We start from the raw sequence: 25960 nt of genomic DNA, 5'->3' as shown, positions 1-25960 counted from the left end.
TGCTGTGTTATCGACTAAATATACCGTCAACCTTTTGTTCACATAGGAAATCATTTCAGCACTTCTTGGTTCCTCCGCTGCTGCTGCTGCCGCTGCCTCTGCATGCCGTCTTCTATAGTGTCAGGGTCAATTATTGGATGTTTTAGATGCTATCTAGCCTCATTCGGTCACTCTGTCATCGCCATGCTGTTGCCCATCATTTTGGCATAATGGTGCGATTAAGCAGCCTGAGAGGCATCCATGCATGCTGCCCCTGTTGTTTCCTTTCCATTTCCGTGGTGTTTCCATCCTTTTCTGAGGTTCCCAGGTGTTTGGCCAAGCTTTCCTGTGCAGACCCTTAGTCCCCTTGAAAAATGCTCGAGTCTCCCATTGACTTCAATGAGGTTCGTTATTCGAGACGAGCACTCGAGTATCCGGAAAAGTTTGTCTGGAATAACGAGCGCCCAAGCATTTTAGTGCTTGCTCATCTCCACTATCCACACATTACAGCACAAAACAAAATATACAATTTAAATTAGGTCAATAGCATTTAACATAATCACTTATATGGAGAAGTGTACTTTAGGGCTCAATAGGGATAGCAATACAGCCTATTGCATTGTTGACTGATGCCTTTTTCTGCATGGTCAGACTATTGCACCAGCTGCTAACGAGTCCTGACCTGTCTTACTGCAGTTTCACTAACAGAATAAGAACAGTAACTGTGGAGGGCAGCAACATGCAGGAAAGGAGTCGTTTTTAAAACTCAGCCTACATGACATTTCTCAGAAACATCATAATGGACTAAAGTAATTAATGGATGCTGAGAATCACATTGTATATCTCTACAACACGACCCTAGTAGATTGGGGGAAAAGAAGGCAATTGGCATAGATAAAATTTTACATAAACAAAGCATCATAATAGTGTCAATAACTTTAGATATTAGATTTAGATATTTAGATGACAGAGTAGTGTGATGCTGCCACCGCGCTCCTGTGTCTTAAAGAAGCTGCGCCCCAGAGGTGTATATAATACCCCTCTGCTGGCACCGATTACAGAATCACTTGCATGTGTGTCCTAAAGACATGCATGCTAGTGATTATATACCAAAACTGGCCCCAGGAGCCCATAATCCAGCTCTGCCAACAGTTTATGGTGGCACTCTTTAGCTGTACAAGACACAATACAGCCTTCAGATCTCCAGGTAGTGCCACACCTAATGATGCTGACATGCAGTTTATTTCAGGGACTAATGAGTCATATGACCTGCATCAGAGGGATATACACAAAACCAGGACCAAGCCTGGATGCAGCAGGCCCTAATCAGATTTTAATATAGTGTCTATGCTGGCTAGGCCAATTTAGACAAGACAAACCATTCCTGCTTACCATATGTCTGCTTTAACCTTCAGGTTGCTACAAACAAATCCAGGGCTTTTACCATACACCCTTCAACTACTTGTATGGCATATACCTGTCCTCCCACATTACACCTCTCACTTTCTCACATATCCTCCCCCTCAGTTCAGACCCACTGGGATAAGGCATCCACATTGTCTTGAAGTCGCACCAAAAGTTTGCTCCAATGAAAAGCTAACATTTTAAAGGGGCAAGAACAACTTGGTTCTACTCATCCAAGTGACTGGTGAGTGGCCAAAAAGTAGGCCTCCAATGCCCATTTTAATGCCAGACACTCATTTTCTACTATACAGGTAGTTCCATCTTAAGTTGAATAAGTATGTAAGTTGAAATAGCTATATTTTGTAATTGTAACTCCAGGGAAGGTATTATTTTGCCCCTATGACAATAGGATTTTCATACTTTTGGGATGTCATGGGTACAAGGATTAACAATTTCCATAACTCTTATGTTCACCATTGCAGACTTGGCCTAAAGTTTAGTAAATTTACAGCATCGACACAGCTTTTCCCGGCACCACTGTGCCAACTTTTTTACAAAGTGATGCATAAGGGGGATAAGGGCCAAAAAGTTTAAAATTGTGATGTGAGCACCTGGAATTGTAACATTTTCATGCCTTGTATACCAAAAAGCTTGCACACAAGGCATTATGCAGCACATTGGAACCTATGGTTCCCGTCTGTATTAAAGTCAATGAGGTCTGTTCAGATCTGTCAGTGAGGGTGACTTTATTTTATGTGGCATTTATAGCCCATGTAACATGAAAGCTCAATGGTTCCCCAATTTGCAGTGATAAATAAATCTCCATTATGATATCAGCATAAAAACTACTTGTCTTTAATTATTTAATTGAGCTTGCACAGGCCTGGCACTTGTAACCGTTTTATAATTGTATCACTTTGGGAGGACTTTTGTACAAATAGTTCTTTTTTTTCTCTTTCTTAGTCCCTTCCAACTTAAGTACTTACTTTAAAGTCCCGTCAGGCTTTTCTTTGACTGAGGAACAGTTACAGAGCGGGAGGCGTGACCAGAGTACAGAATAGCTGCACTCACTCCCAGGCACACAACACAGAAGCCGCACAACAAAGATAGACCCAAGCAGAGCAGCAATTGGAACCAGGCACACACACACATACACAAAGGAGGTACAAGGCAAAGGCTGCCAACATGAGGTTAGTAAGAAAAGCACTAAGTCACAAGGTGCAGAGGAAATTTGAGAAGTCATTACATGGAGATGATTTATGATGAGTTTCTGACTAGACTCTAGAAAGTTATAAACACTTGGTATTAAGAGCCTGTTATACAAGCTCTTAGCAGTTTATGTTATGTGTAGTACAGCTTGTCTGCTTGTTTAATCCGCATGTGTCACTATAATACTGTCTTCTTATGTTGAGAACTACATGTGTTTTTGAAAAGTTTTGACAACAATTCATTCTGCAAGAGTAGGATACCTCTATCACCAGTGACATAATTGGATCGTTTTCATATATAATTAATCTGTTTTGCTAAACAAATAGCATTGTTACAATTTTAGTACTGATATGAATTAAATAATGACATCATGTGAAATGTATTCTAGTACAAGTAGAGAATACCCCCCAAATATTGTGCTTTCACTACACAGAACAACCAAAAACAGAAGGCCACATAATAATTACACAAGCCATGGCTGTACTAATAAGTAATGTTTCTTAATGTTATATAAACAATAATTATAGTCACAATTATAATTAATAAATAAAAAATAAATATATAAATAACAAGAAATGACACAGGAACTTAATACCCTTTGGAAACGGCATACCCACAAAATTGTGCCCCTGCACTGAACCAAAACTGACAGTGAAAAAGAAGTAATTCTAAGGCCATGTATACACTGGTGCTACTTAATTGCATAGCATATACCATAAAGGAACAGATTGCAGAGACTAATGGAATACATTGCAGCACCATTCATTGTATTATAACAATGTAGAAAAAGAAAGGAAAACACTTTTCCCCTAAATATCTATGGTAGTTATATGAACACGGTGTCTGTGGAATAGCTTTATTAGATTTAGAAGTTAAATGGATCCTTTATCAGTATAATTGTGAGTATTTTCATAAAAAGTTTAATTTTGTATATGCTAACTGAAACCTGTAACGTGTATTCATAATGTATTCACAATATTGACCAATTTCAGGTCAATATTTTTTGCTATAATAATGTTGGCAGAAAATAAATTTTTAAGGTCTACCCTAAAACCAAATCTGTAACATTGTTTATTGTAAATTTTGTGTAAATTATGGTGGTCATCTATAAATTAAGTTCCCAAACAATGATACTGTAAACTTGCGAGTGAGTTGAGTTTGCACTTCCATCTATATAGCAACGTCATGAATATGTTACAAACCTAGATGTGTGTGAAAGTACCATACATATTTGTACATAAGTATAGATTGTGGCTACTGCATTACTAAAGGCTATTATCATTCTATAACCATGCATACAATTTTGTAAAGGCTACATAATATGGTGACCTATCATAAGTCACACATAAAATACATAGTCATTTGTGCAAGTAGTGGTTAAATCATAAGGGAAACCAAGATAGTTGTCCATTATCTCCAGTATAACCTGTCAACTCAAACAGTGCCCTACACACACAATTCACAGCTTCACAACTGTTGCACCATTCTGAATGCACTCATTTACACAATATAAGCTCTCTGTGAGACCCTGGCTCTGGGTCACAATTACAATTGACTGCTACTTAGCTGTGACACGGCAAAGCCATGCAACAGTTTCAGTTCAGTAAAACTGAATAGTAGATGTCAAGTAAAAATTGCATTTCATTCCTATTGGAGCGCTACTGAAGGGAGTAGATTTGTGAGAACTAAAAGATGACATTTCTCTCTAGATGGGATCTTTCAGTTCAATTTCATTAAACAACAAAAACCTTGATAGAGGAAAGCTGTATGAATTATTTTTGTTTTTGTGACAACTCACAGAAACAAAAGTCAATGCTGTTTATAATTTAAGCGCTAAAGTTAATGCTTGCATCCAAGACTTTACCAAACTGTATTGTTTTTACTCTTTGCTCCCCATTTACTTTCTTCTTAGACCTTCTTCCCTCATAGTTTTGGAGTTGCTTTTAGAAAAGCATGTATCTGTATTTAGTCCAACTGTTCTTCCAGGGTATTTTGAGTTTTCTCAAGAAACACTTCTAAAATGCTGTACTATGCTTAAACATCCTGCATATTAAAAATACTATAAATACTACAAGAAAAAAAAGCATCACTGTATTTATAGGCATTTTACCTATAGACTTTAACTAAAAAAAATATCTACAGAAAACAATGCTACTGCTATATGATATATGAGGAAGGGGGTCTAAAGCTGAAATCATACTTACTACTCCTATGTAGAGTTCTACATTAAGGAAAAGTTTATAGAAAATGAGCATGCAGGTATATTTGCTCAAAGGTACATTAGAAGAGTGAAGAAATCAGGCGATACCTTTTTGAGGCTAACTGAGTATATTTGATGGTGAGCTTTCGAGAATACTAGTTCTCTTCGTCAGACATAATGTTATGCATGAAACAGAAAATTCACAGCATTTTATACACACTAAACAGTGATCATCAAAGGATATTAAAAAAAACCATCTAAAACAACAGATTAATAAAAACAGGGACTTCTTATTTACAACAGGATGGCAATAAAAACATTAAAAACCTATGAGGCGAGACACATGAGCCCTGGCTCTTATCTGCTTGTGGCCTCCAGGTCAGAGGTAGGAGGTCATGAAGCTGGCATGAATGTTAAGACCACTTTGCAAGTTGTTGAATCTCCTCATTAATTTATACTCCCATTCTTTTATTTCCCTCTGTGTCTTAAAATGTCCCATTAAAACAGTAATCTACAAATCCTCCATAGTGTGGTCCTCTCTGGAGAAATGTGCAGCCACTGGCAGATCTTTCCTTTCATTTTTAATATCAGCTCTGTGCGAGTTCAATCAATCTGAAACTAAGCTATTCAGACAAGGAGATACACTTTCTGGATACCACCATACAGATTAAAGACAGCCACTTAACCACAACCATATTCCATAAACCTACAGACAGAACGGCCTACCTGAGAAATAACAGCTTCCACCCCAAACATACCAGACAATCTATCATATACAGCCAGGCCATACGCTACAACCGTATATGTTCAGACAAGAAAGATCTGGAAAAACACCTCCTGGAGCTCAGGTCTGAATTTCTCCAGTTGGGCTACAGACCAAAAGTGACTGATAACCAAATAGGTAAAGCAGCAGCCATCAACAGAGATGATTTACTCAAATATAAGGAGACCCAACAGGAGGCCAGAGTGCCCCTAGTAGTCACTTACAGCCCACAACTGGAGATCCTACGTCACATTGCCAAGGAACTCCAACCGATTCTGCATAAAGACACAAGATTAAAAGAAATATTTCCAGTCCCTCCTCTCCTGTCCTTCTGGCAACCACCAAACCTGAAACAACTGGTTGTCCGGAGTGCCCTGAGACCCCCAACAGAAAATGGTACCTCACCCTGCCTGCAAAGCAGGTGTAAAACATGCCAGTACATTTGCACGGGTGACCAGGTACCTGTACCTCAATCACAGCAGGTACATCAGATCAAGGGAACCTTTTCCTGCAGGTCCTCTAATGTGGCCTACCTTATTATGTGTCAGCAGTGTCCAACCACAGGCCTTTATGTTGGAGAAACAGGTCAGAGACTCCTTCAACGTATGAACTCGCACAGAGCTGATATTAAAAATGAAAGGAAGGATCTCCCAGTAGCTGCACATTTCTCCAGAGAGGACCACACTATGGAAGATTTGCAGATTACTGTTTTAATGAGACATTTTAAGACACAGAGGGAAAGGAAAGAATGGGAGTATAAATTAATGAGGAGATTCAACACCTTGCAAAGTGGTCTTAACATTCATGCCAGCTTCATGACCTCCTACCTCTGACCTGGAGGCCACAAGCAGATAAGAGCCAGGGCTCGTGTGTCTCGCCTCATAGGTTTTTAATGTTTTTATTGCCATCCTGTTGTAAATAAGATGTCCCTGTTTTTATCAATCTGTTGTTTTAGAGGTTTTTTTAATATCCTTTGATGATCACTGTTTAGTGTGTATAAAATGCTGTGAATTTTCTGTTTCATGCATAACATTATGTCTGACGAAGAGAACTAGTATTCTCGAAAGCTCAATATCAAATATACTCAGTTAGCCTCAAAAAGGTATCGCCTGATTTCTTCACTCTTCTTCTGCTCTCCATGGCTAACACGGTGCAAATCTACACTACTAGCAAAGGTACATTAGTCAGAATACAGACTTAACGAGTTATAATGCACATTGATGACCTAGTAATTATCATAAATATGTTATTTTTATGAAACTCTATTTATTTCATACAATTGCACCAAAAGACCAGATATATCTCTGGTACTGAGTATAAATGTTAATAAGTGCAAATGGAGTGAGTATTTTAGAGTAAGAACCAATACAGATTGCAATATACTGTACAGCTTTAGGTAGATGTGGAAATAAATATGAATTCAGAAATACAAGGGTTAAAAGTATTTATTTTCAATTAACAAAATGTTAAGTGAATGAACTAGATGGAAATGTGCATTAAAGGGTTATTTCCATGAAGACAACGTTCTAATATACTCAGGATAACAAAATAACACATTCTCTAATTCACTGTTATTAACATAAGTACAGCATTTCACAGATATTATTCCAACCTGTCTCTATCAGTCCCGGTGACCCTTGGAAACAACCATAAATATTCTGACTATGGTTCTTCTCATGAATAGCTTCTCTTGTCTGCACACTGCAGTGGTCTATTCCTCCTGTGCTTCCCCTTGCATTACCAGACCAGCTCAGACACAGGCACTTCCTGCCACCAAGCAGCAATATGTACAGACTTACTCCACAAGCTGCAAAGTAAGAGGTCGAAAATGATCTTTATTGTATAAACATGACTAGAGTACTAAAATTGGAGAACTTTCTTTCATGGACAATCCCCTTTAAATCAATATCAGTTGTGACTATCTTTTGACTTTCATATCAATACTTCTTCTCTCTGACATTTTTGGGTTTTGCACCTGTTAAATACCTGTGACAGGTATTTAACAGGGGACTGTGTGTCACACGCGATCGGACTGTGGCGCGACTGTTTTGGCTTTCATGCGACAGAAATCGGGGGCGGGCCATCGGACGATCCGACTGATTCAGACTGAGCATGGGATTTAACTTTCAAATTGTGTCACAAGATCAAGCACTTACATGCACCAGGAAGAAGAAGGTGAACTCCGTCGGATATCGGGCGCACGATCTTAGTGAATCACAGCAGAGTGCATGATCGTCGGGTGCACTTTCTGTGAACTCCTCCGGATGGGTAAGTAAATGTTCCCCAATGTTTCTGATTGCGCTCAGGGTGCAGCCCGCGCTTCTCGGACATATTGCCAGATTGTCCGCCAAACAGCCAATCTGGCAAATTGATGCCCCTAGAAACTAGCAATGGTTATTATTGTCCAGAGGTATCCCTGCCACCAGTCCAACAATATGTCATGGTTGTATGGGCTGAACCCGAATGAAAACATCGGGTCTATTAATCTTTAATCAAAATAGGTAAAAAAAGAACAAAAAAAATTATGCTATCAGCGAGGTCGGAATTGGTCTGTCTGAAACCTTTGCACGGTACTGTAATTTGTATATTAAACAGATATTGCTTCAGTATGCAGTATGGGTAAATGTCACTTCAACTAGGCCAGTAAAATATAAAACCATACAAATACATCAATTTGTATCTGGAGACCTCAATATACGGCATAAACATATGCCAAATGTGCAAACAAACCTGGTGTGAACAGAGCATTTCAGTGATTGTATGAAGTTGTCATCTGATGATTTCATAATCAGATTTCATGAACACATTTTAAATGTAACCTAATGATTATTAATTAACAAAATAACAAGTAAACAAAAACAACTATCTATTCCAAAGTTTTCAGTTGTACAATTTTTTTGGGTTTGTCAATGAGAGTGAAGTCTGTCACATTTCGATATATTTCACAACCTGTACTTAAACTGCCAATTCAAGCCAAAGAGATGCGAGCAATGTTCTTTTCTTATACAAAAAAAAAATAAACACAGAAAATAAAAGGCAGCAAACAACACAACAATAGAGAAAAAAGTGCAGGGAATTCTAATAAAACCAGTGTCAATTTGCTAAAATGTATAATTTTGTTTTGTGCAAGCTTCTAATTGTCAAGTAAGTGTATTCCTCTTCATACAAATGTAAATCTAAATCACTTGACTTACTTCTAAGATTGCTTTGAATAAACTCATTTACATAAGAATTATGTGCAGCAAGATTGACACTTATGCACAAAATGGAAGTTTTAGAAGAAAATCTTTGAAATGCAAAAATCTGTAGTAATAAAAGTATTCTCACAGACAGACTCAGTACTAGAAAGTTTATCGCTTCTGTTACAATATTTTTTTTAATCAGAATTTATAAATCTGTGTTTAGTTTATGTATGATTCATTTAATTATCAAGAGTTGGGTACTAAATGTAAAGTTAGGTACTCAATCATTGATGTGCCTGGGATCAGTAAAGAGAACTCTCAGTGACTTTAGTCGTAGATCATGCATCATATAAATATATACAGTATGCAACATAGCTGAAAAGGGGAATAAGATTCACCAATGCAAACCACCCTTATTTGTTTTACTTTAATGTTTCTTAGATTTTATAGAAACATATATAAATTCGGACATGGTTACCACTCTGGTAAAATGAAGTAATACATGCAGCAATATGAATAGTCCTCATTTCAGAAGGAATACAAGACAGGCGGTCCCTAATAAACAGCTATAACAGTTATCACTGGTGTCTGTAATGAAGCTTTATTGTTAATCCTGGTTCTTATGAGAATCCAACATTTTTAAAATCCAATTGTCACCAAAACCAAAAAAAATTTGGCTGGGGATTACAATGATAAAGTATACAGTTCCGACTTAAATACAAATTCAACTTAAGAACAAACCTACAGACCCTATCTTGGATGTAACTCGGGGACTGCCTGTACTAAAAATAATAGTAAAATACTACTTTGTATAGGTGAATATGTAATATAACACGTTAATAATATATATCTTGTTACTCTTTATACGTCCTACAGTCTCCCCTTTTACTGTCTATAGGTTGTAAATATTTTACTTTCTCAAATTCAACAAAGCATTTTAATACTGTGAAATTGTACATGATAAAAAAGCGGTCAGGGATGCTGCAGAGTCCTTGAGAGGGAGAGCACAGAGCACACCTAGGACATCATACCAGATATCTGATCCCTGTTATTACATATAATACAGTATTGGTGACTTATTGCTATAAAGTACTTCATCTTTTTTTCATCTTGGTTAAAATAACAATAAGATTCTCTTTGACACTTTGATAACAGCTCAGTATGCTAGTGGACCTCTAGGTAATATCACTAAATTTTAAATAGTATACTCATAAAGTTCTGACTTCTGAGTGATTCCGACACAGCACTCATGGGCCAGAACTGAAATCTATGTTCAGTCCAGCCTGGAACAGATTTCAGCTTTGACCTGTGCCAGTTTTTTGATAAGGGTTATAGTAAATTTGGCTGGACAGGGCATCCTTGTGTCCCCGCTTTGTTATCTAACGTCGTCACCCCACCACCACATTTTTTTTGTATGGTGCAAAAGGGCCAAAGCTTTGAAAATACCATTGTGTCTATTTTGGCAACTTTTCTATATCTACAAAAACTGATTCACAAGAATTGGCCCCAATGTATCACAAGTGAAAAATATTATAACACAGATTTCTATACCTACATTAGTCATGCTTTATATGCCTCAGATAACAAGAAGCCTATGTTTTTCATCTTTACACTAAAGCATCTCATATACTTTACACAGCTTCTAGTCATTCTAGTTATTACTCCCACATACATAAGAGCTTATCTGAGTGGGTACAATGAGAAGATGATAAACCACAGACACCTCTGACAACTGCTTATGTCCACTGTGAACAGGCAATTAGTCATGTGGTCTAACATTCTCAATCCCTTTTCCCCTCAACAACTGCTTTTAGGGAAGGGTACACGGGGAAAATAGTTGTACCACCTCCATGTCAAGTTTTAATAGAAAACTTAAAAATTGGATTTTTTAATATCTGCTACAAGTGGATTTTTTAATAAAAATTGAATTTTTTAATATCTGCTACAAGTGGATTTTTTAATATCTGCTACAAGGGTACATACGACACAACAACTATAGTTGTTCAAAATTCCTAGAATCACAGGCTCTACATAAAGATGATTTCCAGACAAGATCTTATTCAATAAAATTTCCAATTTTTACATAATCTGCCACAAGAGTAAATACAACACAACAACTATAGTTGTTCAAAGTTCCTGGAATCACAGGCTCTACATAAAGAGACAAGATCTTATTCACTAAAATTTACATACATGATCTTATGGTGTCTCTTTGTTAAATCTCTGACTTGTTCTTTCCTGTCAAAGTGATTTAAGAAAACATCAGACCTCTGAGAGTAGCCGTTGGACAGACAGCGTTTGATGTTTTGTGTGCTGTGACTGCAGTTGATGTATTAGTGAGTTACTTTACATAAGTTTCAGACAGCCTTAGTATCAGTGTTCTGGTAACATAGAATAGAATACATTTATCTTAAAGTTATTTTTATGCAAACGAAAATATTTTATTTCTTACTTTGGAGATGTTATAGATTTGTCAGACAAGTAAATGGTTAAACTTAGTGTTTCATTTTCCCTTTTTATTCTAGTCGCATGAATCATCCAGAATTATGTTCCTATGGATATTAAAAACACATTTAGTAGAAATTGTAAATGCTGTACTGTACCTTCATGTAAGCAGGACTTTTGTAACAATATTTTATATTTCGTATGATGCAAGATTTATGTCTTTTGCAGACTAATATAAAACAAATAATTTGGGTATTAAACTATAATTTGGCTTTTGTAATATACAGGCAGTCCCCGGGTTACGAAAAAGATAGGGTCCGGAGGTTTGTTAATTGTGAATTTCCCCACTGTGGGACTAATAAAGGATTATCTTATCTTGTTCTTAAGTTGAATTTGTATGTAAGTCGAAACTGTATATTTTATAATTGTAGATCCAGACAAAAAATGTTTTGCCCCAGTGACAATTGGAGTTTAAACATTTTTTGCTGTAATGGGACCAAGGATTATCAATAATCTTCATTACAGACACCTTACAGCTGATTATTGCAGCCTGGGAGTATAGTAAAGCATTAATAAAGCTTCATCAGAGGTCAGAGGGGTCTGTCTGTAACTATGGGTTGTCTGTAAGTCGGGTGTCCTTAAGTAGGGGACCACCTGTATTGCAACAGCCTTTTAAACCTAAGAAAACAACTAAAACCCTTAAAGTTGTCCATACATACAAAAAGCACAGATATGAATTCATATTTAACCAACATCTATTGATCCCAGAACAGATATGCAAGTCTATTGAATAGCAGAGAAACACAAATACAGCAAATTAAACAGCAATGGGATCCCATGCCCAGTCCTCTTCAAAAGGATTTTCCCAGCTCAGATATTAATGGTTATAACATGAATATATATGATGGGAATATCCCCTTTAAAAGACTTCAAAATATTTATAACACATTTTTTGGGGAAAAAAAATTATGGGGTTTATTCATCATTATCAAGGACAGTTTTATGTCTTTGGAGCTCAATTGCCTGTCAGATATAATTGGTTTGGCCCTTTATTAAATCTGTTTGCAGTTTTTATGCTCTGCTTGCTGTGACAATTTTTAAGTTGCATAACAATTACTAAATGCATAAAAAACTTGACTCTTCTAGTCAGAATATGACTCATGTATACTAATTTGCATATAAAAATGGCTATAATTAAGGTATAGTGGTAGAAAATTTTAGGTGATATGGGGTGGACTTAAACCTTTACGGCATGTATTACTGGTTTGAGGGGTAAAATTCTGGTAACAGACCATCTTTAATATACAGGCACCCTAACTTTGAGTCCACACTGCTGCCATCTACTCTTCAAAATGCTCTTTTCAGCTGTTTAAAGGTAAGAATTCTCTCACACCGAGATGTCAGGGAGGCTTTTATCACATAAAGATGGAGACTGTGTTAGTCATTGGCCCTGGAGATCTGTGTAATCATAACTTTGTGTACCTTTGAGCAATGAGTGTTTTCTTTGATGTCTACTGTCTACGGCTCCCTGGCCCATCCTTTCTGCTGTAATACCTAACCAGATGCCTGCTACTGTGATTATGCTGTGTGAGATCTCTCACAGAGAAGTGCACGCTGGTGCATTAAGTCTGATATTGCATTTTTCACACAAAGCTTTCCAGGACTGCCATTTACCACTGTCTGCCACTTCGTATGAGCAAAACAGCTAATTTCATGTGTCTATGAGGATACAGGGATTATCATTTTTGGGAATAATCAAGTTTATGATTTTCTTCTAGGTTTTTTCTTCTTGTCACTCCTTTTCTGTGGATGCTCTGTGAAGCAGATGTCATTGTGCTCAAGGAAATGTTTGGTGAGATCAGAACACCCAATTTTCCAGAGTCCTATCCCAGTGAAACAGAGGTGGCCTGGAATATAACTGTGCCAGAAGGATTCAGGATTAAGTTATACTTCATTCATTTTGATTTGGAGCCATCCTACCTATGCGAGTATGATTATGCCAAGGTAATGCCATAGAGAGAAAACTGCTCATAAATCTGCATTTCATTGACATTCTGGTTGTTTTGATTTTGATGTTTCTGAGTTTAAGTACATTTTTTCCCCAAACACTTTAAGAGGTTTTCAAGAATAAATTACAGAGGGCAGTTATGGAAAGCTTATTACATAAAGAAGTGTTACTTGCCTTACTTAAATCCCCTCTATTGCTGCCAAGTGTCTTAAAGTGACACAGCACAAAGCCCGATGGATACTCATATACTGGGCCACATTTATCACAGTGTCTGATGCTGCTGGATGATAGATCAGTCGTCGTTTAAGACTGTCTAGTCGTACTTTGCACCATCTATCAGTTGTTGCACAAAAGTCTTGTCAAACTATATTTGACCATCCATCTTTTTGTCTCATGTTAGGCCATTCTTTAGCCTCCACAAACTAGTCTAAAAACTGCATGAGAAACCTTTGGATAAGTATGGTTCAAGATGGTGACAGAATTCTGACATTAACAGATTTATAAATCTGCCCCTGATTTATGGTGCTGCTGGATTTACATCACATTGATACCCATGAATCAAATACTTCTAGCAAATCAAAATAAAGACTTTTTTAACCCCTTAAGGACGGAGGGTTTTTCGGCTAATTTCTCGCTCTCCAACTTCAAAAATCCATAACTTTTTCATTTTTACGTGTACAGACCTGTGTGAGGGCTTATTTTGTGCGTAACAAATTTTAATTTCCCGTAATGTTATTTATTTTAACATGCCGTGTACTGCGAAGCTGAAAAAAAATTCCAAATTAGGAAAAATTGAAAAAAAACCGCACGTGCGTCAAGTTCTTGTGGGCTCAGTTTTTACGACTTTCACTCTTCGCTCCAAATAACATGCCTACTTTATTCTTTGGTTCGGTGCGATCGCGGTGATACCAAATTTATATAGGTTTTATTGTGTTTTAATACATTTTCAAAAATTAAACGAATGTGTACAAAAAAGAAAAAAAATTTTTTGCCATCTTCTGACGCTAATAACTTTTTCATACTTTGGCGCACGGAAATGTGTGAGGGGTCATTTTTTGCGAAATGAGGCGACGTTTTCATTGCTACCATTTTGAGGTCTGTGCGACATTTTGATCATTTTTTATTTCATTTTTTATGTTATGTAAAAAGGTGTAAAAGTCGCATTTCGGACATTTGGGCGCCATTTCCCGCCTCGGAGGTCACCGCCGGCCGTAACCGTTTTTATATTTTGATAGATCGGGCATTTTGGGACGCGGCGATACCTAATATGTCTGTGATTTTTACTGTTTGTTATGTTTTATATCCGTTCTAGGGAAAGGGGGGTGATTTGAACTTTTAATATTTTATTAATTTTTTTTCTTTTTTAAACTTTTTTTTTTCTTTTTTTTTTCACTATTTTTTAGACCATCTAGGGTACATTAACCCTAGATGATCAGATTGCTCCTACCATATACTGCAATACTACAGTATTGCAATATATGGCGTTTTTGCAGGTCTTACATTACAATGAGCCACTGGCTCATTGTAACGAACCTGCATAAACCATGTAGCCTCGTGTCAAGAGAAGACCCGAGGCTACCATGGTAACCGATTGCCGCCCCCCGATGACGTTCGGGGGCGTGGCGATCGAAAAAAAGATGGCGGCGCCCGAGCGCCGCCGTCTTTTAAACGCCGCCCGCGACTTTGCGGGCGGCGTTTAGAGGGTTAATAGCCGCGATTGGTGCAAGCACCGACCGCGGTTATTAGCGGTGGGGGTTTTGTGCAAAATGCAAAAACCCCCACCTCTGTATGAAGAGGACTCAGCCCGTGAGCCCTCTTCATACATCCCTTATACCTCTGCGCCGTAGAGCTACGGCGCAGAGCGTTAAGGGGTTAAACACATTTGGGCACATTTACTAAGGTCCTTGCGCCAGTTTTCTGGCAGACTTTGGACGTTCTTTTCCATGCAAACTGCTTGCACGTGTATTTAAGAAGTGCCTGCACCACATATGTGTCGCTTATGACCCTTTTGTGTAGCAGCTACACTATACTTCACGCAACACAAATTTCAGAAGTTCCAGTGCTCATTCGGACTGTGCGCTACAGCAGTGTGTCGTACGCCCCATGTTAAAGCTGCAACAAAAAGTGGTACACTCTGTCGGAGCAGTGCAGGGAGCACCAGATTCATGAAGAGCGTGCACCACCAATCATGAATCTAACACACCCTGCACACTACATAGCTGTTTGCACATAGTTTGCACAGTTTTTAGTCAATGTGGACCATTGTTCTTTGGTCTACTTTGCTAAAACACACACTAACATCTGGTCATGTACATGGATTATCTTTCTCCCATATTCCTGCCATTTGTCTCTCACTTTTACTGTTACTTATTCTGCGGGTGCCTTGGGTCCAGAAAAGTGAATAATTTAGAATGCCCATCCTCCATCTATAGTGCACTCCCACATTTGCATTGTAAACTTTATGGTTATGACTATATGCACAGGGCATATCATCAATAAGTTTAAATAGACATTTGGAGACTATTGGATCTAGTTTAGACCCAGTATGGAACCTTCTGGCTCTCTGCAGGACCATCCTGACCAAGACTACTGTAAAAAAATATCTCACAAGCTTGTTTCTTTATAAATCCATACTAATTATTATGTCCTCAACCAGGAATGTGTGTTTATATAAAAGTGTAGTAGGGAATTTAATCTGCAATAGGGTTCATTGCAGAGTATACAAACTGGAGAAGTGTCCTCTGCCCTTGGATAAACACTGTGGTCTCTGGATTAGTTAATATTTGCTCTTTCCTGTCCTATCTAATTTCACTGGCTGATGGATGTGCACCGAGAAGTTGTTGCTAATGAAATGTTTTTTTCTTGGACCTAGATAATGATGTAAACATGTTAATGTGATTGACAGCTGAATCGTTCCTCTTGTGGGAGAGTTTTCTGCAGTGCAAAATAAGGATTGCATAGAAAATGGGGGATGGTAAAACTTGCATGGGGCATTGATGTTCAGTTCTGTTATGGCTGTCCCTGGATAAAAAGTATAAGTTATAACACTCATATATTTGATTATTGATGGTTGTAAACATTCTGATCAGCATCCATTATATTCTTATACCATAAGTACTCATATATTCCTACTCTTTGTAAGCAGTTTAACATCTCTGTTCATTTTATCCCCTGGTGCCAGGGACTTTGTGAACTATTCCCTGCTGATTTGTCACAATAGTCCATGCTGGTGTCTGCTTGAATGCGGTCTCTTTTTGTTCCCTCACAGCTTGCTTAACCCTTGCCCTTAATACATGAGTTTAACTTCAAGTAGATCAAGTGAAGCCATATAATTTATATGAGAACAATATTCCGGCCTCATATCATCCCATTCCATTACTATTTCTCTCTATTTCGCTTTCCCTTGCTCCATACTAAGTAGTTTGTTCATCCTACTTTGTTAGATGGATAGATAGTACCTTTGGTTACATCCAGGGGCTCAGCATCTGCTGTGCGTGCACGTCTTGTGGAATGTCCTTGAGTCTGGGCCAGCTCTCCTTGCTTGTATGTAAATCTATTAGATACTCAGCCTTTGGACAAACTAAATCAAACTGTAGATACAAAAGCACAATATAGTCTCCACTTGTTTCATCAATAGACGATTAATTACAGGAGAAGCTATTAATTTCTGATAAGTAAACTTTAAAGGACACCTTTCATCAGGTCTGTGTCACTTGTCCTGTCACTACTACCTGTTGGAGCAGCTCACAAGGATCCCATCCCAGCCTTTATCTAGTCATTTCATACATTATTCATTGTAAAATCATCTATTCTTTATTATGTAAATAAGGCTGGTCACATGGTCAGAGGCAGTGATGTCACCCTTGTTACCCCTCCAATCTCCTCCCCCTGCTCAGGTCTGTGTGTAATGTATAGTAAAGTATTGCTAGTGTGTGTGCTGCATCTGCTGACATGCTGCATCCTCCTAATATACAGGTGAGAGACACAGACATCAGCTACACATGAATCTGACATGTTCTGCTGTAACATGGCTGCCTGGAGCTGTTGTATCTCTCCTATACACACACATGCACACACAGGCTGAAGGGGGCATGGCCACCAGCACCAGGAAGCACATCATTATACAGCCTCACATCATTATACAGGCTGTCAGTCATGCACTGGGGGTGTGGCTGTGCCTCCCACTCATGAATAAGGTGGACAGCTTGAATATACTAATGCTTCATTGGACATTTCACAGGTCATTTGCATACAGCTTTAGGACCTCATTGCTTAGGTTTACAGGCATGTAGAGGGACAATGAAGGGATAGAGGCAATGCTCTCTAATGGCAGTTTATGAAAATATATTTAGTTTAGGGGGGTTATTTTGCATGACGGTTCTCTTAAAATAAAGGTAGAAAGACTTATGCACACTTATTTATTTTCAGGCTTATATGCTATGTCATGTGATACCGGCTTGTATTCATTACTTTTCAGCCTCCTGCACATGAACACTTGTACCATGTGAGTCCATGTGCTGCCATATAATCATTTAGCACTTATAGTTTACAAAAGCTTCATACCTAAGGCAACTAATGGAGAATGCCTAACGTTTCAACTGGATAAGCCTCCATATAGAGCTAGGTAACCGAGTTGTATTTTTGAATTTGGTATGAAATATCTTTAACAAGTACTTCTAAACATTACATTTATGTGCAAATAAGGTTATTTATTTATAATGGTTGGTCCTTCCAAACAAAAAGTATACCAAATAATAGATAAAGTGCATTCAGCAAACATGTAAATTACCCTAGTAAAGAAATAAAATAATAACTAGAGATGAGTGAGCACTAAAATGCTCGGGTGCTCGTTATTCAGTACAAACTTTTCCCGATGCTCGAGTGCTCGTACCGAATAACGAGCCCCATTAAAGTCAATTGGAGACTCGAGCATTTTTTCACTAACACAACACATTAAAAGAACAGTAAATAATAACACATTCCACATGTTTCCAGATGTTTGCGCGTGTCTCCCGCTAAGTTTGGAGATGTGCGCCGAACATCTGGATGTGAAGAATAGTGTTCTTTCAATGTGTTCTGCAATGAAATGGTGCTGTGTTCACTGTTTTCACTGTTTTAACTGTTTTTATTCTATTCTTCACTTTGCAGATGGTAGCGCAAGTCTTCCGATAATGTCGGAGATGTGCGAGCACATCAGCAATGTGAAGAATAGTGTTATTTGAATGTGTTCTGCACTTAAATGCTCGTGTTTTCACTGTTTGCACTGTTTTTATTCTATTCTTCACTTTGCAGATGTTCACGCATGTCTCCCGCTAAGTTCGGAGATACGCGCTAACATCAGCAATGTGAAGAATAGAATAAAAACAGTGAAAACATGAGCATTTAAGTGCAGAACACATTCAAATAACACTATTCTTTACATTGCTGATGTTCGGTGCACATCTCCGAACTTAGCGGGAGACACGTGCGAACACCTGTAAAGTGAAGAATAGTGTTTTTTTTATGTATTCTTACAATTAAAATATCTGGAAACATGTGTTATGTGTTGAAGAACAGTGTAAACACTGTTCTTCAACACAGTTTTTTACGAGCCGGTCCGAGTATGCTAATACTTGACCGAGCAGTATAATCGGACGAGTATACTCGCTCATCTCTAATAATAACCCATCCAATACCTATATTGCAATGGTTTTAGTAAAAAAAAACATTTATTACAAAAAAACAACACACAGAAAACAGAGCAAAAGCAAGAAAAACAGAATACAGGATACAAAAAACAAAAAGGCAGCGCCATTTGCCGGGATGCCGGTTTCCATACCACTGGCAGGATGGCAGGATGGCAGGATGCCGGGTTCCAGGACCACTGGCAGAATGCCAAGTTCCAGCAAGCCCCAACAGGCGTACATTACCTAAGTCTAGTCCAGACACAGGTACAAGCTCAAAACAGGTATAATTATCTGCCCTGAGACACCAGACTCCCAGCCTTTTATAATACCCAGCTGAAACAGCCCTGGGCTCACTCACCAGCAACCCAGCTTTCCAGGAATGAAGAAAAGCTGGATGTTCACAAGCCTTTCTGAGTTTTTTAGAGTATTTTAGCTTCATGCCAGTTGGAGAGTCTTAGACAAAATATCAGAGTACATCATAATGCAGCAACATTCTTGTGCAGAACACAATATAGCTATAAACATAACAAAGTTTGAGCTCTGTTAATTTGAAGTAGTACTACTACAGGGCTTTGTTACCTCAGCCGAGACTAAGAGGTTTTTAATAACCCTTCTCTTAAAGGGGTTTGCACATAAATGAATGTTCTCAAATTTTAATCCTAGTAACGTTTACACAATAAATATCATTTTAACCCCTTGCTTTACAATTTTACTGTTTTAGCTCCTTGTCGTTGTAAAAGTGTAGACTCTCTAAGCAGACACTTCATGATTCCTCTGTTCAATGAGATGCTGTGAGTATCAGGGTAGAGGGTTTATCTACATTTTTATTTAACTTCTGAACATTCTACTGATATCTGACACATAGAAAGAGAGATGAGACAGATCAGAGATGACAGATGGATATAAAATAATTGACAATTTTAGCTCTGCTAACTCAACTAATCAATAAAGCACAAAGTCAGCTCTGCTATAAAGACCTTGTCTGTCTGTGGCTTGTAGGGTAAGTCTCTGCACACTGCATGCTGGCACAAAGTGCCACTATCTGAGCTAGTCTTGTAATGCAGAGGTGGAGGGGCAGGAAGCAGAGAGCACAACAGGATACAGACAAGAGAAGCTAATCATAAGAAGAATCCAACCATAGTCAGAAGATTTATGGTCGTATCCAGGGAAAACCAAATTGTAAACAACACTACTGATAGAGACAGGTTGGAATTATATCTGTGAAATTCTGTATTTTATTAATTACAATGAATTCAAGAAAGTGTTATTTAGTTATCCTGAATATATTTAAACATTTTGTCTTTGTGGGAAAATCCAAATCCATTCCTTCAACAAAAATTTCTGGGATCTCCATGCCTCAGCTGCAGTTCCAGGGTCGTAACTACAGGGGCGTACTGCCGGCCTTATAGCAACTGCTAGGGCTGCTACTAGGGATCTCTCATCTCTACTTCTCCCATGTGGTCAGCAGCTACTGGAGCAGATCTGTCTATGTGTATAAATGTGTGAGTATACAAATATGTATATTTTCTGTGAGCGAGTAGGGAGGACCCATTCAGAAGTCTACTATGGGGCCCTGCCTCTCCTAGTTACGGCCCTGGGCAGTTCCTTGTTAACTACCCCGTCAAATTGATCTCTATAATATCTACTAGTCTTTCATGGGGGTAAGTTTAGCCGGTTTCAGCCCTCCATCATAAATAATTCCTCAGATTCCCCCATTTCAGCATTGCAAGCCACTATTCTCCACAAACAACCACCCATGTAATAAGAGTAACACAATCCCTGTGTTAGCTCACAATAGTCCCATCAAACTGCTATTATAGTTATTGTTATAAAAGGTTCTGAATACTAATGGAAGCATCTAATCAACTTGCTATGTGGATGTTACTTCACTAACAGAAAATGACCCTTCTGTATATTCCGTATATAGAATATATTAGCACTAAATAAACATGTAATTGAAATTCTAATAATTCAACATATTTTGTACAGAACTTGCAGAATTTATGAACAGGCTTTTCAAGCCTATTAATGAATGTAGTGGTTAGTCTTCAGCTAGATCACTGATCTGAGCTGGAACAGTTGAAGGTTTATCACTGAGTGTTTACAGCAAGAGATAATGACCTCAAGGTTAATGTCCTACCAAAAATAGGACAAAATGAACTAGTGTCTATATACATATACATTCATTATTCTTCCATTTATCTCTTTACTACAAACATTGACACACAAGCACACCATTGAAAAGAAGAGCTTTCTGTAATTATAAAATAAATAAAATCATAATTATTTTACAAATAGATGGAGAAATAGAGCGTGGATGTTACCGGAAAGGTGAGCAGATATCACCAAAACACAGAGCTGTTTCAGCATCCAATGCAATATATGTCATAACCATTACAGCAAAGAACACGGGTTGTAAAATGTCCATGTGTCAAAAAAGAGATCTCTACTACATTTAGGGTAAATTGGATAAATTATGATAAACTCTTACACTAATTGTTCAAGTTTTAATGTCACTTTTATGTCCAAACTTTTGTGCCTATTCACATTAAATATCTCAGTGGGGGTCCCAGCTCTAAATAATATGAAACAAATACAGTATAACATACAGTATAATATATAGTATATAAATAAAAGGTGACCTAGCAATTTAGAGAACATTTGAAGTGTTTGCACCAGTTTTCTGTCTGACTTTGCATTAGAAAGAACATGCAAATTGCTTGTACATGTATTTATAAAGTGTCTGCGCCAGTTTTTTGTTTTGTGGCTGCACTGTGTCCGACAAGACAGAAAAATGTGCACTTAAAGGGTGTGTTGGAGTTTCAATAAATGTGGGCCATTGTCTTCTAAACGTGGCTATGATTTTAAAACTTTGAACAGATTTTACATTATCACATAATGATCCCCATGTTTCCACTTTGTTACTTTATATCACCTTATTGTAGGACCCTTACTAACCTCTGCCTTAAAGGGAAGCCATCACTATCAGTCCCCTCAGATATGAAATGTTCTTATTTTAAAAAAAAAATTCTTTTATATGAAATCTCACCTATGTACCTATAAAAAAAAATCTCCTCCAAGGACACATGAATATAAGCTGAGAAGATAGGAGTTCTTGAGCATCAGAAATAGAGGCAGTTTAAATTATAGGGAGCTTGATCTGTAGCTCAAACTGCCCATATTTTTAGTTCTGCAGCTCACAGATGCACTCATAAGGGATCTGAAAAATCTTTAAGGTATTATTTTTATGGGTATATGGCAAGATTTCACATAAGAGAAGGAATTCTAGAAAGGACATGCCATTCCCTAACTGAGATGGCTGAGAGTTTAATGGGATAAAATCTGGTGACAGTGACTATAAGGTGCACCGGATTATAAGGCACACCATCAATAAATGCCTGCTAAAACATTTAGGTTCATATATAAGGCGCACCGGATTATAAGGCGCACCTGACTATAAGGATGAATGACCAGCAAGTGGCAGACCTGTGTACAGTTCAAGGCAGCTGTTGTCTGTAAGTATGGTTCATATATAAGGCGCACTGGACTAGAAAATCAAAGGATTTTTTGTGCACCTTATAGTCCGAAAAATACATATACATATATTCTGACCTGTCTACCAGCAGCTTGGTCTATATTAGGGTTACATTTCTGATCTATCTATACATCTATAACTCTTTAATTTCTATTGTGTGAAATTGATATTGGTTGAATCAAGAAAATATGCTTTCATTTCAGGTGGAAACTGATGAACAAATATTGTCTGTTTTCTGTGGAAGGGAAAGTACAGATACTGAGCAGTCTCCAGGGCAGCAGGTCATAGTGTCACCTGGGAACTTCCTAAGCCTAACCTTCAGGTCCGACTTTTCCAATGAAGAACGTTACACAGGTTTTGACGCTCATTATAGCGCAGTTGGTAAGTTATTCCTGTTATCACCCATTGCATCCTAGCTCAGCCCTAGTTGTCACACATCTTTCCTACTTCATAAAAAGCTGAATACAAAGCCTAGTTATCTTCATCATTCACATATAGTAAATGGAGACAATAATCGGAGGGTAGACCCCCAGAAAATAAATGCTTTACCTAGCATGGTGATAATTTTAATAAGACTTTTATTTTTTCAGACATACATTTTACCCATTAGAGATATACACTCACCGGCCACTTTATTAGGTACACCATGCTAGTAACGGCTTGGACCCCCTTTTGCTTTCAGAACTGCCTCAATTCTTTGTGGCATAGATTCAACAAGGTGCTGGAAGCATTCCTCAGAGATTTTGATCCATATTGACATGATGGCATTACACAGTTGCCGCAGATTTGTCGGCTGCACATCCATGAGGCGAATCTTCACCACATCCCAAAGATGCTCTATTGGATTGAGATCTGGTGACTGTGGAGGCCATTTGAGTACAGTGAACTCATTGTCATGTTCAAGAAACCAGTCTGAGATGATTCCAGCTTTATGACATGGCGCATTATCCTGCTGAAAGTAGCCATCAGATGTTGGGTTCATTGTGGTCATAAAGGGATGGACATGGTCAGCAACAATACTCAGGTAGGCTGTGGCGTTGCAACGATGCTCAATTGGTACCAAGGGGCCCAAAGAGTGCCAAGAAAATATTCCCCACACCATGACACCACCACCACCAGCCTGAACCGTTGATACAAGGCAGGATGGATCCATGCTTTCATGTTGTTGACGGCAAATTCTGACCCTACCATCCGAATGTCGCAGCAGAAATCGAGACTCATCAGACCAGGCAACGTTCTTCTACTGTCCAATTTCGATGAGCTTGTGCAAATTGTAGCCTCAGTTTTCTATTCTTAGCTGAAAGGAGTGGCACCCGGTGGGGTTTTCTGCTGCTGTAGCCCATCTGCCTTAAAGTTCGATGTACTGTGCGTTCAGAGATGCTCTTCTGCCTACCTTGGTTGTAACGGGTGGCGATTTGAGTCACTGTTGCCTTTCTATCAGCTCGAACCAGTCTGCCCATTCTCCTCTGACCTCTGGCATGGATGTTTTTTCTTTTTCGGACCATTCTCTGTAAACCCTAGAGATGGTTGTGCGTGAAAATCCCAGTAGATCAGCAGTTTCTGAAATACTCAGACAAGCCCTTATGGCACCAACAACCATGCCACGTTCAAAGGCACTCAAATCACCTTTCTTCCCCATACTGATGCTCGGTTTGAACTGCAGAATATTGTCTTGACCATGTCTACATGCCTAAATGCACTGAGTTGCCACCATGTGATTGGCTGATTAGAAATTAAGTGTTAACGAGCAGTTGGACAGGTGTACCTAATAAAGTGGCCGGTGAGTGTATTTTACCCATTAATGGTTTTATAAATCAATCAAAAATTATGATACTTATGATACTTTTAAGTTTGCATAAAGGACTTGTTCAAACCCATAAGCCAGGAAACGAATATCTCATCAGTGAGCGTGAACTTCTATCATTGTTACTATGTTTGTACAGGTGCCAGCTAGTACCTTTATATGAAGTCTTTATATGATGTCTTTTTTCAGATATCGATGAGTGTTCAGAGCGAAACGATGAAGACATGGTCTGTGACCATCATTGTCATAACTATATTGGTGGATTCTACTGTTCGTGCAGATTTGGCTACCTTCTCCATACCGATAACAGAACATGCAAAGGTTGTTATACTACAGTAAATATGTCATACATTCTTTATTTTGGCTGGGCTGTATCACTAGTGAAGATTCTTGTTTATAACAGCTGATCTGCTGAAAAATAACCCTCTGTAATAAACCCCAACTATGGGGAAAGTCTTCTTTACATTTAGAGTAGTTAAACTAATACATGCCCTACATCTGTATTCTCAGAAACATGGAAGCATTTGAATAAGACCAAGATGCTTATTTAATGACATGCCCTTAACAATTAATAATTATTCAAATAATATTTGATAAGAATCATCATTTTTGTACAGTTTCTCTGGATAAGAGATTGTACTGTGGATTGGTCATAAGGATTGCTGCATTTGCAGTTGGGAAACAAACAATTCTTTGTAATTTAGGATAAGTGTTATTTTATTCCTTGCAGTACACTAAGTGCCATTATGGACTTCTGTATGTTGTGTGAATGTTCTGTATCAGGTGAATGCTGCTATACCTTTCCTAGAACTTCATTGAGAAGCTTAGTTGACTATTCTTTCCTATTCCCTCTTGAATGTTCACAGTGGAGTGCAGTGACAACTTGTACACACAGAGGAGTGGAATCATTTCCAGTGCAGATTTTCCAAGCCCATATCCAAAAAGTTCTGACTGTCTGTACAGAATTGAGCTGGAGGAAGGATTTGTCATTAACCTACAGTTTGATGACAACTTTGATATTGAAGATCACCCAGAAGTATCATGTCCATATGATTACTTGAAGGTACGATGTCACTTTCATCTAACTACAAACTTCTCAGCTCAGCTGTGTGTGAATGCATCCTTTCACCTACTCTGAAAGTGAAAGCGAAGTAATGGCTAACCATTTGGACATCAGGTGAGCTGTTCCTACTTGCCATTAACCAGGAGCCTTCTAAAAGCACCCAGGCATGTGGCTTGAAATTAAGAAAGTAGTGGAATTGACAAAAGTGTAGTTTTGACATTTCATTAAGGGTTTTGTTTTTACATTTTCTCCAGTCAAAATGACACATCCCCTTTATTCTTTGGCTCAATATGAATATTCCAGAGGCCTAAAAGATAGGCTTCCTCACTCATTAGTGGCTATGGTATTCAGGTATCAAAATTTTCCTTTCAGTTCTGAAATAAAAGGTTGTCCTTGGATTTTTGCCTTACCCTGCAAAAACCTATTGAATCCTACCTATAGGAAGCTTCCATAGATAAAATGTAAAATAGCCATAAACTAAAATTCAGTAATATTGCAGTATATGGTACGTGCTATCTAACAATCATGTGCTAAAGCCATCTATAGGTGGCTATTTAATAGTCAATAAAGTTTAAACATTTATTTAAAGTTTTAAAAAATATTGAAAGCATTTTTAAAAAATCACAAAATTCTAATTGTTGCCTTTCAGTAGAACACATAAAAATTTTAACAAAAGTAATTAAATGGTCATACATTTCCTAA

The 25960-nt window shown here is 38.0% G+C and overlaps 1 protein-coding gene across 3 annotated transcripts in view; it reads left to right on the top strand.

Moving 5' to 3' along the window:
• The first annotated feature begins 2463 nt into the window (after positions 1-2463).
• The window catches only part of MASP1 (MBL associated serine protease 1), a 74351-nt gene continuing 50854 nt past the window's right edge, over positions 2464-25960 (top strand). For all 3 annotated transcript variants that reach the window (XM_072142531.1, XM_072142530.1, XM_072142532.1), the window contains exons 1-5: positions 2464-2573; positions 12961-13186; positions 22595-22772; positions 24385-24516; positions 25062-25258. In XM_072142531.1, the coding sequence (XP_071998632.1) occupies positions 2569-2573; positions 12961-13186; positions 22595-22772; positions 24385-24516; positions 25062-25258 (738 nt within the window). In that variant the 5' untranslated portion in view covers positions 2464-2568. The remainder of the gene's footprint in view (positions 2574-12960; positions 13187-22594; positions 22773-24384; positions 24517-25061; positions 25259-25960) is intronic.

The sequence above is a fragment of the Engystomops pustulosus genome, chromosome 3, assembly GCF_040894005.1.
Source record: "Engystomops pustulosus chromosome 3, aEngPut4.maternal, whole genome shotgun sequence".
NCBI lineage: Eukaryota > Metazoa > Chordata > Amphibia > Anura > Leptodactylidae > Engystomops > Engystomops pustulosus.
This window is presented reverse-complemented; position numbering and strand designations above follow the sequence as displayed.